The 19898-nt window shown below is 38.4% G+C and overlaps 4 protein-coding genes across 5 annotated transcripts in view; all 4 read left to right on the top strand.

The window, feature by feature from the left end:
- The window catches only part of Klc (kinesin light chain), a 325224-nt gene that overhangs the window by 8197 nt on the left and 297129 nt on the right, over window positions 1-19898 (top strand). Inside the window, exons 1-2 of one of the 2 annotated variants that reach the window (XM_075303660.1) lie at window positions 7446-7541; window positions 7630-8256. In XM_075303660.1, coding sequence (XP_075159775.1) covers window positions 7507-7541; window positions 7630-8256 — 662 coding nt within the window. In that variant the 5' untranslated portion in view covers window positions 7446-7506. Of the gene's footprint in view, window positions 1-7445; window positions 7542-7629; window positions 8257-19898 lie in introns of those variants that run through there. The other variant, XM_075303661.1, reaches the window with a different exon arrangement.
- On the top strand, window positions 2448-3290 carry LOC142235527 (uncharacterized). Its single transcript, XM_075306778.1, has one exon. The coding sequence runs from the start codon at window positions 2448-2450 to the stop codon at window positions 3288-3290; it is 843 nt and encodes a 280-aa protein (XP_075162893.1).
- On the top strand, window positions 3857-4675 carry LOC142235525 (uncharacterized). The gene has a single exon (XM_075306777.1). It carries the CDS (start codon window positions 3857-3859, stop codon window positions 4673-4675), a length of 819 nt encoding a protein of 272 aa, XP_075162892.1.
- On the top strand, window positions 4777-6415 carry LOC142235524 (uncharacterized). The gene is made up of 3 exons (XM_075306776.1): window positions 4777-4937; window positions 5541-6184; window positions 6249-6415. The coding sequence occupies exons 1-3, from the start codon at window positions 4777-4779 to the stop codon at window positions 6413-6415; spliced, it is 972 nt and encodes a 323-aa protein (XP_075162891.1).

The following is a 19898-nucleotide window of genomic DNA, read 5'->3' as shown; positions in this document are numbered from 1 at the left end:
TGCACATACATATTGCAACTGTCTAGCCGTCGTCTGCGGTGCATTGGTTGGGGCATCCCTTTGTATGCATGTCAGAATGTGTATGCTTAGACATTTGTACATACAAACCCTTTATTTTTGTACATAAATTCTGTTATTTTAAGATTTTTGAAACAAATAACTTTTTGGTTGTTTCATTCGTTAAACAGAAGCAAGTGAATAAAGTCAAGTTCAAGTCGGAACTTTTGTTTGAAATTAAAAGTTTAAAACTTCGCTTTTTTATTATCGAGCAAATAGCCTGTAAAAAATATTACAGGCTCAAACATTGGTGACCCCGACGTGATCAAGTTTAATAATCACACACAGTATTATCAAATTGGATAATTTCGTAATAACAATAAATTCGTATTAAAGCTGATAAATCAAAGTGAAAAATTATAATATGCCGGGTGAAGATAAAAAAACTAATACCATTGATGGAGAAGTACGAGAAAACATAATGCCATTTCGAACAAAAATACTAGCTATGGAGAAGCAATTGGAGTCGTTGATGTGGAGCCTAACGAATGAGCAGTTGGGTGAATATGATAGTGCTGATTTATCTGTCCGTCTGGAATATGTGGAACAGATCAACGCCTCATTCGAGGAAGCCCAATCCGTCTTAGAAGAATTGCTCTCTGTAGAGCAGGAATATGATGTACGAATGCGGTTTACTTCTCTATACCTAGATGTCAAAGCAAAATTAACCCGAAGGCAAAATTCGATTCAGCGTACTCAACCAAACCACAGGTGTTCAACAATGCGTCAGTTTTCAGTTGATGGTGTTCCTTTTGCAGAAAATTCATCTTCTATGAGAAAGACAAGACTGCCTGAAATTCAATTGCCCAAATTTAATGGTACATATGCAAATTGGCCCAATTTTTTTCTCGTTATTTTCCACGGTTGTCGACAGCAATATGGATCTGAGTGACCTAGAGAAGTTTCATCATCTCCGTTCGAGCTTAACAGGGGTAGCTCTAGATACCATTGCATCACTGGAATTAAATGAGAGGAATTATTCTGAAGCGGTAAAATTATTGAAAAATAGATTCGATAATAAACTGTTACATTTTCAGAGTCATATAAATGCAATATTTTCATTGAAAGCTGTGGAGGACAGCTCTGCTGGAGGATTACGTCACCTTAGCGATAAATTGAATTCACATTTGCGTGCTATGATGTCCATTACATCAAAAGAACAAATTGCTGATGGCATTTTAATCTATCTAGCAACCATTAAGATGGATAGATCGACGCAGATCAAATGGGAGGAGGGTTTGCCTGTTAATGAGCTGCCTAGTTGGGATTCCATGTCGTCATTTTTAGAGCAGAGATGTCGCATGCTGGAAAATTTGGAAAATTCCTGCGTAAATTTGGATTCTATTCGCCAGCATACCAAAAAACAGACTTCCAAGAATCGCCATGTCCATGTAGCTGCCGGCTCACCATCGCCTTTGTGTGTATTTTGTGACTCAATGGAACATTTTATTGTTAATTGCTCACTATTTGGAAATCTTTCGCCCCCTCTTCGTTTTAAAGAAGCAAAGAGGCTCAAATTATGCCTCAACTGTCTTCGTAAGGGACATCTACTGCGGAAGTGTACTGCGCAGTGCTGTCGAATATGCTCAGTTAAGCATAACACTTTGCTACATATTAATCCGCCTTGCTCTGCTTCTTCATCTGCTCAACCGGTGGAGCCGTCAGCAACGTCGCCCGACGAGCCAGCCAGAACCCAAGCCGTATTAGCTTCTTCGAGCGATGTCACGTCATCTTCGAGTGGTAGTGTGTTGTTAGCGATAGCAATAATCCTTGTCAAAAATAAAAATGGAAACTTCGTCCCATGTCGTGCAATTTTGGATTCTGCATCCCAAATAAATTTAGTTGCAAATCGTCTTGTTAAGCGCCTTGGTATGAATTGTAAACGAATTGCAGCTACAATTTCTGGTATAGGTGATGGAAGTTGACAAATTGGTTGACATCAGGATAAAATTTCGAATTGGGGATTTTACCACAATATTGTCCGCAATGGTGGTGCCCACAAGCACAGATTATCAACCTAGCATAAACTTGAATGCCCTGAACTGGAACATGCCTAAAAACATTAATCTTGCTGATCCCGCGTTTGACAAGGCGGGAGCCATCGATATGCTGATAGGCGCTGAATTGTTTTTCGATTTAATGTTTGTAGGACAAATAAAGTTAGCTGCTAACTTACCAATTTTACAGAAGACTCTATTTGGATGGGTAGTTGCTGGATGTAGTTTTCGCCCTCGGCAAACTTGTACCCTTGCCCTTTCATATAACGATGCCGAAGAAGAAGGAGAGAAGCTTTCGTAAAGGCATTTTGGGAAGTCGAAAGTGATTTTTTAAACAATGTGGCCATCAGTGAGGAAGGCGCATATTGTGAAAAACATTTTGTCAACAATTTCATGCGCCTGTCTACAGGGGAGTACTCAGTTCGGTTGCCTACAATTGAAGGCGATAATGTTTCATCATTAGGAGGTTCTTACCAGCAAGCCTTACAGCGGTTAAATTCATTGGAAAAGAAATTTAGGCGTTATCCAGAAATAAAGGCAAAATACACTGCTTTTATGCTTGAGTGTGCTGATTTAAATCATATGTCGTTAATTTCGCCACAAGATTCCCAGGTCAAATATTTTTTACCCCATCATTGCGTACATAAGCTGGACAGTACCTCTACAAAATTAAGGGTGGTTTTTGACGGGTCAGCTAAAACAACAACTGGAAAGTCATTAAATGATATTTTATATGCTGGACCCACTATTCAAGCAAAGCTGTTTAATACCCTGGTCAGATACAGATTTTTTAAGCTGGCACTGAGTGGAGATATTTGCAAGATGTACAGGTGCGTCCATGTGACCCATCCCGGCGATAATCTCCAATGCATACTTTGGCGAGAAAACGAGGTTGATGACGTCAATATTTACAAGTTGAACACCGTCACTTATGGTACGAAAGCAGCAGCAATTTTGGCCATCCGTGCAATGCACCAACTAACATTTGATGACGAAAAAATATTTCCCCTTGGCTCCAAAATTGTTCGTCGTGATTTTTATGTAGATGACATGATTTCTGGTGGTAATTCTGTTGAAGAGGTGTCTGAAATAAGGCAGCAAGTGACCTCACTTCTAAAAGGAGGAGGATTCCTAATACGCAAGTGGATGTCTAATGAGCCTGCTGTTCTGGAAGGTGTTCCATCTGCAGACTGTGAACAATTTTTGAAATTTCACGATGGCACTGATGTCACATAAACTCTTGGGCTCGTTTGGGATCCCAAAGGTGACAATTTTATTTTCGTTTTCAACCCTATTGATGATTGGAAGGTGGTGACAAAGCGCTCCATATTATCGTCCATAGCTGCCTGATAGGCGAATTTGCAAAAACTATAGGTGCGAAGTATAATGACTATTGTATAAGCTGTCATGATGTGGAGGAAAAGGAATCAATTAAACACCTCTTGTGTGAGTGTCCTGCTTTTTGTGTAAGGCGTAAGCGAATTTTAGGAGCATATATCTTTAGATTACTGGCGGACCTGGAAAACGTTAACTTAAACAGTTTGTTAATGTTATTGGAGCAATCTGGTTGGTTCCACAAAAGTAAATAATAGAGAAGGTTCAGTGGTTAAGACTAGAAGTGCCCATATGTAATAGGTACTTTTAGTTAAATGTGGTATCACAATGGACTGAATAGTCTAAGTGAGCCTGAAATTTAATCGGGCTGCCACTTTAACCTAACCTAACCTAACCTATCGTCCATAGCTCGGCTTTATGACCCCTTGAGTTTGATTGGACCAGTTATCACAAAGGCAAAGGTTTTCATGCAAACCTTATGGAAATTGAACTTAGATTGGGATGAAAGTTTGCCACAATCATTACACTCATCATGGATGGAATATATACAAAATTTTACTTCACTTCAACGGTTTACATTTCCTCGTTACATTTCGATGACGTCAGCATCAATCCAAATCCATGGATTTTGTGATGCTAGTTTAGTTGCTTATGGTGCATGCGTTTATGTTCGAGCTGAAGTAAATGGCATAGTGAAACCATCATTATTGTGTTCCAAATCGAGGGTTTCGCCTTTAAAAACTTTGACTGTGCCAAAGCTTGAGCTTTCAGCCGCTTCCCTTTTGGCCGCTCTTGTGGACAATGCTGTCAAAACAGTATCTCCTCAATGCGACGTGTTTTGTTGGTCAGATTCGATGGTCGTATTGTCATGGATTCGAGAGTTACCCTCAAACTTTAATGTTTTTGTATCAAATAGGGTTTCTCAGATTCAATCGCAAGAAACACCAATGTCATGGCGCTATGTTCCAACCGAACTTAATCCGGCAGACATTTTATCGCGAGGTGCAACGCCAGAGGAGCTACTCAATTCACCACTTTGGAGTGATGGTCCAAATTTCCTTTCGAATGAAATTAGTACTTGGCCTGGCAATAAGGAATTCTTGGTGGATTTGCCTGAACGTAAAAGAAATGTTTTTCTGGCTACTGTTCACACAGATTTGTCGATACAGTGTAAGTATCACAATTCATTTTCGAAAATGCAACGTATATTTGCTTATGTATCTGAATTTATCTACCCTAAATTGAGAGGTTCTTCGTTGGAACTAACTCCGAGTGACATAAAGTGACACTAAAATTTTAATTCGAAACATTCAAATGATTTCCCGATGACATCAATGCATTAAAGGCGAATAAGGCGATTTCTTCATCCACCAAGTTATCATCATTGATGCCCATAATAGATGATTTTGGATTGATTCGAGTTGGAGGCCGCCTTGAACACTCAAATCAGGATTTCGACGCGCGCCATCCCCTGATATTGCCTAAAAATCATCCCATTATAACTGCCGTGGTGATGCATTTCCACAACAAATTACTTCATGCAGGAACGTAAGGGTTGATATACATAATCTAGAGCGCGAGATCCAGCGCTATAAAAGAGAGCCTCTAGATCAAGCAGCGTACCAGGCAGGTTTGAACAGGATTCATGAGGATACTGTAGCTGAAGCGGTGAGAAGCTACAAGGTTAATCCTGTTCTTGGAGTCCGACCACCGCCCATAGCACCGGAGGAAAGAGACCTCCCACGGCAGACTAGGGTAGTTTTGGCCCAATTAAGATCAGGCAAGTGCAGCCGCCTCAATTCCTACTTATCGGTGATTGATAGCAGCGTAGCTGACGTTTGTCCAATTTGCAACCAAGGGCCACACGACACGCGTCATCTTTTCTCTTGCCCAGCCAAACCAACCCGACTTACCACCAGATCACTCTGGACACACCCCATCTTAGTCGCAGAGTTCCTTGATCTGCCAACAAGCTGATGTACCAAGCGTATAACATGAAATGGATGAGATCACAATAAACTGTTACAACAACAACAACAACAACTTCATGCAGGACCCAATGTCTACTAGCAGCTGTTCAACAGCAGTTTTGGCCCATTGGTGGACGAAAATTAGTAAGTCCATTATATCCAAATGCGTTCGTTGCTTTAGAATGAAGCCAAGGCTCATGAAGCATGTAATGGGTGACCTTCCCACTGATCGAGTGAGGCCCAATAAAGCATTCCACACAACTGATGTAGATTTTTGTGGTCCCTTCTATTACAAATCGGAAGTGAAAAGCCGTCCACCAGTAAAAAGCTACGTTTGCATTTTTACCTGTTTTGCGACAAAGGCAACTCATTTAGAGTTCAAGACTTATAGACGCCTTCATTTTTGCACTTCGGCGATTTACTTCTCTCAGGGGCAAGCCAACCACGTTGGTGCCAAAAACGAATTAAATGATTTGAAGCAAATGTTTTTGAGACAATGTCATCTAAATGCGGTTCACGATCAATGTCTCAATGATGGCATAGAATGGAAGTTCATTCCTCCCAGATCTCCACATTTCGGTGGGCTGTGGGAGGCTGCTGTTAAATCAGTAAAATTTCATTTTTACAGAGCTGTTGGACTTAACACCCTAACCTTCGATGAGCTAAGGACTTTGGTATGCCAAATATCGGCAATTTTAAATTCCCGTCCGCTGTGCCCAATATCTGAAGATCCAGACGATTTGGATGTATTGACACCTGGTGGCCCTTTGATTTTCATTCCAGAACCGAACATGGCCTGGATTGACTTCGGTCGTCTGGCAAAAGGTTTCAGAGATGCAACAAAATTTCTGGCGAAAATGGAGTACATCATACCTTTCACTTTTACAAGAACGCTCAAAGTGGCAAACCAAGGGCGAAGAAATTTCACCAGGATGTATGGTTCTTGTTAAGGACGACAATTTACCCCCACTAAAATGGCAAATAGGACGTATAACCGAAATCATAAAAGGAAAGGATGATGTCGTTCGAGTTGTTAATGTGCGAACTAGCTGTTGAATCTTTAAAAGAGCTGTCAACAACTTAGCCTTGCTCCCTATTGATTCTGTTGAAGCCAACATCCTTCAACGGGGGGAGGATGTTAACTTCAAGTCCGGCCCTGTGCAGCCTGATTGCGTTAGCAAAGAATAGATTTTGTCTGCGTATCTTTGTTATTGCTTTGTATATCAACATATTTTTCTACCTGAATGCATTTCTATATTTGCAAGTTCATACATACATACACCTATGCACATACATATTGCAACTGTCTAGCCGTCGTCTGCGGTGCATTGGTTGGGGCATCCCTTTGTATGAATGTCAGAATGTGTATGCTTAGACATTTGTACGTTATTTTAAGATTTTTTGAAACAAATAACTTTTTGGTTTTTTCATTCGTTACACAGAAGCAAGTGAATAAAGTCAAGTTCAAGTCGGAACTTTTGTTTGAAATTAAAATTTTAAAACTTCGCTTTTTTATTATCGAGCAAATAGCCTGTAAAAAATATTACAGGTTCAAACATGATGAAGTCTAGAATTTTAGCATATTTGGATAACTAATACATTTGTTTTATTGAATAACCTAATATTTGATCTTGTGTTCTAATATATCCGGCTGATGAGTCCTTCTCTGTAGCTGGTCAAATCCCTCTGCCTCCACCCCGCCATGGTCCGGATCATGGTGTGTACGCTGTCCCTACGTCATGGGGACGAGGCCCTCACGGTCGGAAGTGGCGGGAAAGTGGGCGATGGCACCGTTCGTAACAAGGTCGTTACTAAGTAAATTTAATAAAAAAAGCTCAGTCAATAATTGCTACAAAAACATTTTCCAGTCGGGGATGTTTTAAATTTATAATCCTTCACTGTAATTATATTTTAGTCTTTTTGTGTATGTACTCAATAAAATCAAATAAAATGACAAATTAGTAGGTTTTTGACGGTAACAGTTATCATCATGCAGCCATGTGCACACTCTACAACAATTTCAAAAGTATATTCATTGCCTAATTTTTGGAACACACGTATATGATGACAACCCCTTAACCAATGCGCATGTCTGAAAATAGATTATCAGCGTAAATCACAAACTGCTTAATTGGAGAAAAAATAACATGATAGTTTCCAAAGCTATTAAAAGTTATAGAATGTAAAACTATTAAAAATATCCGATTTAATTGATATTATATTTTGAAGTTATAAATTGAATACTAATTTTAAGTATTTTTCATATTTAGACGGAAGATTGAAGATATTGGCAAGATGACTCAGATGACACAGGATGAAATAATTAGTAACACAAAAACTGTTCTCCAAGGACTAGAAGCTCTTCGAGTCGAGCATGCATCTTTGATATCTGGAATTGGGGATACCAATAAAGATGATGAAAAGGCGTACATGATAAGAAAGAATATAGACCACATCGATTTGGGCTTAAGTGAAGCACACGTTATGATGGCGTTGGCATGTCATCTGCAAAACATTGAAGCCGAAAAGCAAAAACTAAAAACTCAAGTTCGACGTTTGCACCAAGAAAACGCTTGGCTACGAGATGAACTTGCAAATACACAGCAAAAATTTCAAGCTTCGGAGCAATTAGTGGCACAATTAGAGGAGGAAAAGAAACATCTAGAATTTATGACATCCGTAAAAAAATATGACGAAAACCAAGAGCACGATGATATAAATGAAAAACCAAGACCTGACCCAGTTGTAGAATTATTTCCAGACGATGAAAATGATGATCGAAACAATACATCACCAACTCCACCAAGTCAATTCTCCAATCAATCATCAGGGTACGAAATACCAGCACGACTAAGAACCCTTCACAATTTGGTTATACAATACGCCTCGCAAGGAAGGTAAGGAAGTATGGAAATCAATCCTCCATGTTGCGAATTCTAAATCACAAAATTTTTGTTTGGAAATATTTTCATTGTAATTTCTTTGACAAGAAGAAGTTTTCTTTTTATAGAAGAAGTGAAGTTATACCACTATACCACAAACTAGAGTTCAAGTTGAGAAACACGGTGTTTACCAAAAATATACATTAACATTAGCAATAGATCTCAATGCATTAGCAACAACTTTTCAAGACATTATCGTCAATTTCTCGAACTGAAACTAGTATCTATGTTTCATACCCTCAACAAATTTTGTTATTCATAAAAGCAAAAATGTTTGCTAATGTGCTTTACAGACTATCAGTTATTCCGGACGGAATATCGGTGTTTGTAAAGAATCTTACAGTGTGTACATAAGACCACCAACAGCTTGTCTATATGGAAATTTAGATTCATGTACTTTTTCTTCCCCTGCTTTTGAAATTTCAAAACTTTTAACCATTGGCGCTGTAACACTTTTACGATCTCGAAAATTGAATCTTTCTAACAGTCTTTTCGCATAAGCTTCTTGAGTTATCGTTATTAGAGGTCTGCACAATTCCATTTGTAAATGAAGAGTACACGTGTACTTGCTACAGGAGTACATATATTTGAGAGAGTCGCAAAACAATTGGTACACATTTTGATGAACACCAAAAGCCACGAGTAACTTCTTGTTGCTACTCTGATGTCTTCACTACCAACAAACACATATTCCTCTTTCTCTCTTATTGAAGTGTACTCAGAGTGATCACGTCGAGTATGTTGCGAGAACAAAACTTCATAGAGTACTCCATGTACCACGTGCAGTTTCAGAAATACAAAAAACAGTTACTCTCCATAATATATGTTTTCGGTTTGTTATAAAAAACGGCAAACGTTAAGGTAAGTGTGCGACATAAATAAATATATGAAATATGTGACATATATACATATCTATGATTAATAATAATGGAATGTTTTGCTTCGCACATAACTGAGAAATACTTGTGGTTCCACGTGAAGTGAAGAGAATCCATGTTGTACTTTTTCTCAAGTACTTGCATTTTCATTGTTCCTTTTTTCGGAACACATATTTTTTCGGATAGGTACTTGGTGGTATTTGACAAGCAAGTGTTCTCTTCACTTCACTACTTGCGGTCTGAGAGAAAGACAGTGTATGAACTATATTCGACAGCGAATTGCATACATGTAGTGAAAAGTTATTCGATGCAGACCTCTAATCGTTATCTTTTCTTCAGTTCTTTTAATCTCAAGTCCCAAAAAGTATTTTGCTTCTTTGCAAACAATTTTGAATTCTCTTTTCAATTCATTTAAGAAAATGTTCCAATCTTTCTAGTCAGTAGCAGCTACCAGTCCATCATCTACATACAGAACAAGTATAACTTTCTTCCCGTTTTTCTCGCGCATATACAAACAAGGATCTGACTCACATGCTTTAAACCCGAGTTTTACGAGATAATTTCCAAATTTGCGATTCCAACATCTAGGTGCTTGTTTCAATTCATAGAAGCTTCGCTTAAGTTTGCACACTCGATTACTTTGATCTTCATATCCTTCTGGCTGTTTCAAATAGATGGTTTCTTCTAATTCTCCATATAAAAATGCAGTTGATACATCAAACTGCGAGAGATGCATGTTCTGCGTTGCTGCTATACTTAATATAGCTCTTATTGTTCCCATTTTTGCTACTGGACTAAACGTTTCATCATAGCCTTCTCTTTCGATAAAGCCTTTGATTACAAGTCTTAATTGATTCCTTTTCCTCCGCATCATGACAGCATTATACTTCGCACCAATAGTTTTTTTTTTTAAATCCCCTATCAGGTGATATCTGACGTCTTGAGAACACATCCTTGCCATTCTCCCATCGAATATTGGCCATCATAACAGCCTTCTCACGCAGTAAGAGTTTTCAGGTAGCCAGAGGCATACCAACAGATTCTAGTTCCCTTGGAATATGTAAGGTAGTTCCTAGCCTTGCTAACTCATCTGCTTCGCAGTTCCTCGGTATGTTCCTATGGCCAGGTACCGATATTAGGTGAATATTGTACTGCTCAGCCATCTCGTTGAGAGATTTACGGCAGTCGATGGCCGTTTTCGAGTTAAGAAACACAGGGTCCAAGGATTTTATTGCAGGTTGACTGTCTGAGTATATATTAAGGCCAATATTTATTGGAACATTACTTCTCAGCCAATTCACCACCTCTCTTATTGCTAATATTTCAGCCTGAAAAACACTACAGTGATTAGGTAATCTTTTCGCTATTCGAATTTCCAGATCTTTAGAATATACTCCGAACCCCACTTGTCCATTCAATTTTGAGCCATCAGTGTAGAAATCTATATATCGTTTATTCCCCGGGGTCTGTGTACACCACGCCTCACTGTTGGGAATTAGAGTTTCAAACTTTTTGTCGATAAGTGGTTTCGGCAGAGTGTAATCCACTACGTTAGGCACATCTGGCATTATTTTGAGGACCGAACTGTGACCGTAGATTTTTTCGACCACAGCGATAGCTCGCGCAACCGCACAGCCCTTCCCAGCAAAAACTCTCATTACCCGGTAATCTTGTAGGTAAGCCTGTTTAAAAATTAATAACCACTTATTAATTGTCATCGCTACGGATTACATTTACATACGCATGTCCTAGGAGGAAAGTACTTCTCCCCAGGCATACCTTTGACCATGAAATAATTAGTGCTTTTAAAGCATATAATCACCTAATATGTAATCACTTATTCGTTGATATACCAAAGTTTACAAAATAACCACTTATTGTCTCAGGCAACCAAATCTCGAAAATATTGACTTCTCTAGCCGATTACAATGAATCAAAATATGGCGAGTAATGCTGTAATATGAACATTACTTGAATGGAAACGAATATTGTAGAAATAAACAAGTATATACAACCGTAAGTTCGGCCAAGCCGAATCTTATGTACCCTCCACGATGGATTGCGTATAAACTTCTACGAAAGACTGTCATCCACAATCGAATTACTTGGGTTGTGGTATCGTAAAACTTCTTAACATCGTTTTCTAAATTGTGAATTAGTCCATACGTGGTAGAGAGCCAGAATTGAAATATGGGGGTCGCTTATATGGGGGCTATATACAATTATGAACTTGATATGGACTAATTTTTGGTGATTGGGGATCGATTTATCTGAGGGCTGACATGGTTGTTAACGGCCATATACTAGCACAATGTACCAAATTTCATCTGACTCGGATGCAATTTGCTCCTCCATGAGGCTCCAAAACCCAATCTCGGGATCGAGGCTATATATGATTATGGACTGATATGGACCACTTTTGACATGGCTGTTAAATATCATATACTACCACCACGTACCAAATTTCAACCAGATCGGATGAATTTTGTTTCTCCAAAAGGCACCGGAGGTCAAATCTGGGGATCGGTTTATATGGGGACTATATCTAATTATGGACTGATATGAACCAATTCCTGCATGGTTGTTGGATAACATATACTAACATCACGTACCAAATTTCAACCGAATCGGATGAATTTTGGTCTTCCAAGAGGCTCCGGAGGTCAAATCTGGTAACCGGTTTATATGGGGGCTATATATAATTATGGACCAATTTTTGTATGGTTATTAGAGACCATACACTAACACCATGTACCAAATTTCAGCCGGATCGGATGAAATTTGCTTCTCTCAGAGGCTCCGCAAGCCAAATCTGAGGATCGGTTTATATGGAACTATATATAATTATGGACCGATGTGGACCAATTTTTGCATGGTTGTTAGGTCATATGCTGACACCATGTACCAAATTTCAGCCGGATCGGATGAAATTTCCTTCTCTTAGAGTCCCCGCAAACCAAATTTGGGGGTTCGTTTATATGGGGGCTATACGTAAAAGTGGGCCGATATGGCCCATTTACAATACCATCCGACCTACATATATATACTTTATGGGGTCTTAGAGCAATATTTCGATGTGTTACAAACGGAATGACAAAGTTAATATACCCCCATCCTATGGTGGAGGGTATAACAAAAATGTAACAAATCATCTAAATAAGATTACAGGCAAATTATTTTCACAGTTAAAATATAAATAAATGTTGTCGTTTAAGAGAGTTAGATGCACATTATGTTCTACTAAAAGTGGATTTTATATATCCTTTTTATAAGGCAAATGGCAGTTGAAGTCGATTTTGAAAGTGTGAAGTCGATTTTGAAAGTGTAATGTGAATGAGGTATAATAAAGCATTTATTTAAAATGGTAATATCATTAATTTAAAACACAATTATTATGAAATATTCGTGAAGAATATTCCTTAACGGAAAAATCTTCAGAATTACCGTTACATAACATATTCTTTTTGAGTTTTTTTTTTATTTATTTATAGTTGATACTTTTTTTTTAAGTAAATGCTCAATTATGTGAATAATTATACCTAATGGCACCGTCATTTATTATATTTTATTAAGTCATTAACGGCCAAATGCATTACATTTTGAGAATATCAATTCAAAAATTACCGAGAAGTATTTATTATTGCCATTACAAGTTAGTCATTATAACTCACCGCAATGTAATGCAATGTGTAATGACAGCTTTACTCCTGGTAATGTAACTTGTAATGAGATGTGGTTACCTAGTTTTTGCTGGGTTGTTGCAGCTGACTGTTTGGCCAAAATGTCTATAGGCAATAGATGCAGCATGACATTAAGGGAATCTGTTCCTGTCTTACTGAATGCGCCTGAGATACACAAGCACGCCATACGCTGAACTTTGTCTAAACTTGTCGGTTGCTGAAGTGCCGGCCACCAGACTACAACACCATATAGCATTATAGGTCTAGCCACTGCCGTGTATAGCCAATGCACAATTTTCGGTTTTAGTCCCCACTGCCTTTTTGAACGAGTACAAAGCTACCGTGGCTTTTCTCGCCCTTTCTTCAATATTAAGCTTAAAGTTCATCTTCCTGTCCAAAATAACGCCAAGGCATTTTGCACACTCACCAAATTTTCAATACCCCCTAAGGAAATGGGCCTAACCGTGGGTGTAAAACCCTCTGATCTTTTTGACTTGTCCAGGCTAGATCGTCGAGTTTTTTTAATAGAACTTTTGTGGATAAAAAGTGGTTTATATAGAAAGAGAAGTCGTGTAACTATGTGGGTTACAGTTTCCAAGGAGTTTGGATCGATAAAACTGGTATTAATTATATTTGCTCCTTTGCCCTTTAAAGATTCCAAAATTGGTTTCGACTCATGTACGAGGTGTTGATGAGCCGTAAGAGTTGAGATCAAAAAAATAAATATACAATAATACAAGATATCTTTATTTATCCAATTACGTGGTACCTCTTCAATGGTTGATGTAAAAAGAGAGCGACGTGGTGGTGGTTTGGTTTCCACTTCAGTTCGGTTCGTATGAAATTAATAACTAAAATATACTATGAAATTTAGTGTTGACAACAAATTATAAAAGAGGGAAATTTACTAGTGGCAACTACAATACTTTTCAAACTTAATTACTAACTTGATGTAATCTAATTCAACTTTATTTATATTTTGTAGATGTTAGAATAATGGTTCAACTATGTTGAACAATGCACGAATGTGCAATGTATTCAAATGACCTTATCTACCATTGCAAGAGCCTGCATAGCTCCATCAATAAAACCTCGTATTGATGAAAGATCTGCTACAATACCCTGATGGCGTTGATAGGTTGATTTAATTTTATTAACTGATTGACGATTTTTATTGGTTTGAAATCTTTTAAGTCCGAGTCGTTGGGGTTCGCTAGATCCGGATGCAATAGTGTGTGATGTTGAAGCCCACATTTTTTACAACGCATTGAGGATGAACACATTTCTCTGCTGTGAGAACGCGCTAAACAATTGCGGCAATAGCCAAGCTCCCGTACCGTTGATTTATTCCTTTCCAAAGTCATTCTTAAAAATCACTTACAGAATCGGAGTGAATGAAATTTTCGGCAAACTAGGCACTGATGAACTTTAGGGTTTCTTGTTGATCTGCGAAAAAATATATATAAATTGTACATTGGGGAAACTAAAATTGATATATGAGGCTGGTCGAAGAGTTTATCGTAGTCATTATCCATATTATACATTTACAAATATAAAGTAGTCTGGGGTTAAAGAAAGAAAAAGAAAAGAGAGCGGCCATGATTTGTGAATGAGTCCTATGCTTATATATCACACACGTCTTACATGAACGAATACACAATTTTATAGCTGACTTCAATCTGCCTACGTAATATTCGTCCCGAATCGTCCGAATCATTAAATTGTGCTCCGCATGAAGTAGAAAATTGTGAATGAATGTGATATTAAGCTGACAAAATCGTCACTTTATGGGCAAAATGATTGGATAACGTTCGTTGTAAAGGAGACTTGCCTTAGCCAATCGCCCATTGGATCGAATAATTGCATCGTCGTCTAGGAAAGGATTAAGAGGTAGCAATGAACTTCTTCTATTAATATCCACCGAACCTTTCAGTTTCGAATATTCATCATAATAAAATTGCTTCTGAGCCAAAATTATAAGGGCCCTTTTGGTACCCAAAAATTCTTTCTGAGTTATCGATATGGAATTATTTTAATCGGTGTTTCGTTTTCCTCTAGTTCTATTAATAAATCTATAAATATATGACACGACACGAATTGCTCGATCCCAGCGAGAAAACATCTGCAGTAAATCTTTATGTACTGTCGTCATGAATATCTTACTCTTTCTTTTCTCAGGTGGATCCTGCTCAAGAGCAATTGACGAAGGCCAGTCAGCTTGTGGGGAGCACAGCCAACTCGGTCCGTGAATTTTGAAGTTCTTCTGGGTCGCAACCCCTTGTGTCTAGGTCTGCAGGGTTCTGCGAAGAAGGAACATGGTTCCATTTCGCATTCCCAACATACCTTATAATCCTCGAAGTCCTGTTCTCCACCTACGTTTGCCAAAAACACGGGGGTTTCTGTAGCCAACTGAGCACAATGGTCGAATCTGACCATAAGAACATCTCATATTCCTGTATATCAATATTAGGTATTGTTTCATGAATTAGTTTCGATAAAAGCTCGGCTGCACAAAGTTCCAGTCGTGGAATCGTAACTTCATCAATGGGTGCAACTTTACTTTTCGATACAAGTAAATTTGAGTGAATAAGAACATCGGAAGTTTCCATTCTCAGATATATATCAGCACAGTAGGCATCTGTGGAGGCATCACAGAAACCGTGTACTTGTACCTGCCAAATCGGTGCATAGTAAACCCAACGCGGTATTCTGATATCGTTTAGCAGTGTCATTTTCACAAGTGAATTCCAACACTGTAACGACAGCGGACCGACCGTTTCATCCCATAAATTACCCTCCAACCAAAGGGTTTGCATCAGTTTCTTTGCTCGTATTATTACAGGCGAGAGCCACCCGGCGGGATCGAATATCCTCGCTATCGACGAAAGAATTTCCCTTTTAGTTACCGAAGTAACAACAGGGTGTGGATCGTCACTATAAGATAAACAGTCTTCCAGAGCGTTCCACCGAATACCGAGAGTTTTCGTGGAGCTGGAACTGTGAAACTTAAGAAAATTGGACTGCAACAAAGAAGAGTTGGGCACAGAATTCAAAATATCGGGATGGTTCGATGTTATTTTTCTTAAGGGAAATTCTGCAGATGCTAACGCGGAGATAGTTTGGGAGAGACTTTCGTTGAGTGAAAGGCCAGACGATGACTTTTGAGAAGTGTTGAAAACGATTATCACTTTTGTCGTTTGGCTATCGGGTTTGAGAACCGCATCGTGCGGCAGATAAAAGGTATGGTAAGACGGTTTTTTGTATATTTCAAAATTTTTCGTTGGGGTCATATGACCCATTGAGAGATATTCCATTAAAACATTGCGATATGTATCTGCCTGTTCTGGCTTTTTCAAGAGGGATCGTTCAATCCGAAAATATTGCAGTTGTGCCCTGAAACGTGAGTGTCCTAACTGCAAAATGTCTGGAAAGTCTGATTTGAAGGGGAGACGAACAACGTATCTACCGCCGCCATTCCTAAAGGTCGTCTCCTGAAAGAAACTTTCGCAAAACTGATCCTCACTTGAAAATGGACATTTGCTTGATATGTCCTCCTGGGGGCTAATCACGGCATTCGATATCGAATTCATAATCGTATCGAAAAAATTGTCGATACGATTAAAAGTTTGGATCACGGCATTCGATCGAAATTTGATGCAATTTCTCAAGCGTTGCCAACAGCAAAAAACGAAGCAGAGCAAAATGAAATGACAAAACTAAGTTAGCGTCACAAAATAGAATGTAGAAAAAAACATGTTTTTGGAGGTTTCAAAGTAAAAAGTAAATTGTATTGCATTATATCTTATGGACCCATATCTCTTTTTACATTCCTCCAAATTCCTTCCTAATTGGAGGATGAGATGAATATAAAATAATTCGGCGACAAATAAGGAATAAAAGTGCACATTGTTATTGGTGTAAGTACATCGGTTTGAAATGGTGTGCACTGTTAGAAAGTCACCTTTTGTAGGCTCAATGGACGATTTCGGCTGACGAAGGAGGCGTTCAAATGGAAGATAATTTTTGGTGGCATGTCAACGCCAATTTTATCACTTTACAATTGTCTGTCGTCTTAAAACTTTTTGCGAGTGGGAGACTTCATAATTCACTATTCTTACAAGGTGGTCCAGAAGCGTTATGTTGTCACGGAATGGTACGGTATTTGGTCGATCACAATCTCTTGAATATCGATCTAGCATGTGCGCTTTATATATGGTTCTTTGCCAAGCTAGAATGCTCGCTGTTAACACTATGACCAATTTTTGTTTAACTTTTATTGGAATTGCATTGGTCCTAAATATTAAAAATATGTTCATTATATGTAAATTTACTACAAACTAGCAACAATTCGAACTAAAACTAATATATTTACTATTCCTATATGGCGAAAACAATGTAAAAAACATGTGAAAAATGTTTTACGATTGCAATTTACCAATCGAAAAAATTGTCGATCAAAAAAACTCGATATCGACTCCCGTGATCCGAAAAATTTAGATTTCGATCAAAAGTTCTCGATATCGAATGCCGTTATTAGCCCCCTGTTCCCAAAATTTACGAAGTTGGTTACTAAGAGAGTCCTCATCAACCTCTTCGCTACTGATTGAAAAAGTCGAGGTAGACGTCTCTATGGGTCCACTTATCAACCATCCAAACAAAGTATTCTGAGCAAGTAGGGAATTTTGTATTCTCTCAACACCATTAAGCATAATTCTTGGTATAATATTGCTCCCGATAAGCAAATCAATTTGACCCGGAATAAAGAAATTCGGGTCAGCAAGTCTGAGATGTTGCAGTTCATGAATAATGTCTTTCGATGCTGCAATATGGAAGGAAGGTAGAAAGGTTGTAATCTTTGGCACCACCAAAGCCCTGACAAATACAGTATCGTCATAGGACTTTGTCCCCATCTCAAAACTGCAAACTTCACTAGCATTACATAGAACTTGACCCCCAAGGCCACTAATTCTAAAATTCTCATTATCCACGGGCAATCGGAGTCTTCTTTGTAATTTCCGGGATATAAGCGTTCGATCCGATCCTTGATCGACAAATGCCCTAGCGGAAAATAATTCTCCCCCGCTCTTTATATACACAATAGCAGTCGGTAGAACAGTTCTAGTCTGTTTCCGGTCCGAAGAGTCAGTTGAGCTTTGGGCAACATTAACTTGAGAAGAAATGGGTGAATCAGAATCCTCGATATTTTGCGATGAGTTAGATGAATTTTCTCCCGTGTCAATTGTCAGAATATGAAGAAGAGTATGATGTCGTTTTGAACATTTCGAGCAGTGAAATTTGCTCTTGCAGTCCTTCTTGGTGTGTGAATATGACAGACAGTTAGTGCAGATGTGATTTCTGAGTACGAATTCCTGTCGGTCACCTACATTAAGACCCTTGAAACCTGCACAATTTCTTAACGAATGTGCCTCATTGCAGAACTTACAAGGATATTGAGAAATCGCTTCGGTATGGAGGAATCAACCTTGGATCGATTCTTGGAGTTTTCAACCCTGACTGATCGTAAACTACTTAATCTTTCAACAATCTCAATTCGATTGCATATGAAACGGTTCATCTCTTCCCATATCGGTAGATCCTTATGAGTCTTAAGAGACTGTTCCCAAAGGGCTACAGTTTCATGTGGCAATCGAGAGCAAACTAAATGGACTATTATGGGATCCCAGCTATCCACAATGATTGTCTGAGAAGTTAGAGAGGTTAAACAATCGGTCACGATCCCTACAAGCTTTTGCACCCCATCAGTCTCACTTGTCAAAGTAGGTACATCAAGTAATATTTTTAGTTGATTGTCAACTAATACACGTCTGTTTTCGTACCTTTCGGTGAGTGCTGCCCAAGCAGTGAAGAAGTTTTCGTTCGTCAAGGGGTACTTATTAACAATACCAGATGCCTGCCCCCTGGTTTTGTTTCGCAAATGAAACAACTTTTGTACCGGACTCAATTTAGGATGATTGATATACACCGCAGTGAAAAGGTCACGAAATGTGGGCCATTGCTCATATCCACCATGGAATATCTCGGTATCACAAGGTGGAAGTTTCACGCATGTATACTTAGATTCTCCTTCAGAGATGTCAAACTCAGTTTCACCCCTACTATTCGAACCCGAATGAACTTGGATTCTTTTCAAATCAATAATCCTAGCTTTGCATTTTTGGTAGGATGTCATACAAGTTCCATATTTCTGCTTGGCAGTGGCTCGCATTTCACTTAATATCACCTCCACCCAAAGTAAACACCTCGCGATATGATTTCGGTAAGGGTGCCCATTTTCTCTCAAGTTCCTCCAGATTAATATCCAGAATGGTGTCGGTCATGACTCCTACATCACTCTCAAGAAACTGATCGCAAAAGGCGATTAAATCATCAGAGTCAAATGTAAATTCACAGTACATTTTATAAGCTGCTTTTAATCAATTTTATCAAAAAAGGCGTAGAAAACTCAGGAATAAAATCTTCCAATTAATGTTGAATATGTGAAGAAAACTTCGCATGTAGTTTAGAATGACAACGTCCTAATATTATTTTGAAACCGATTAACCAATCAATATTACTATCACGGATTGACGCATGGTGTGTAATTCAACCTTAAGGCAAAAAAAAAAAATACTGGAAAAATATATTAAACCGATAAGAATTGTACTGTGAAAAAATTGTGAACATGACTAATATGCCCGCATTTCACCGAATCGGAAACCCTAATTAATTTGCCAAGAGCTTTTTGTTATAGGAGAAATTTAAAATTCGGGAGAAAACGCAGAAGGTAACAAATGAGAATGAGTTGGGGTAGGTGGTATCGGTACTGAAGAAAACTCTTATAAAGTATTTTCAAATATGCCACATAAAGATATTTAAGAGATATTTCTCTCTCTCTCTCTCTTCAATAATAAAATATCGTTGACTTGCTGACTAGCTTGATGGATTAGACAGTTCAGTTCTATCGCTCCTTTATCATCAATATTTTATTTTGTTCACCCAATGTGAATGGGTAACTAAGAGCAATACTCAAAATGATTTG

The sequence above is a fragment of the Haematobia irritans genome, chromosome 4, assembly GCF_050003625.1.
Source record: "Haematobia irritans isolate KBUSLIRL chromosome 4, ASM5000362v1, whole genome shotgun sequence".
NCBI lineage: Eukaryota > Metazoa > Arthropoda > Insecta > Diptera > Muscidae > Haematobia > Haematobia irritans.
Note: the sequence above shows the minus strand (reverse complement) of the source record. Positions and strands in the feature narration are given on the sequence as shown.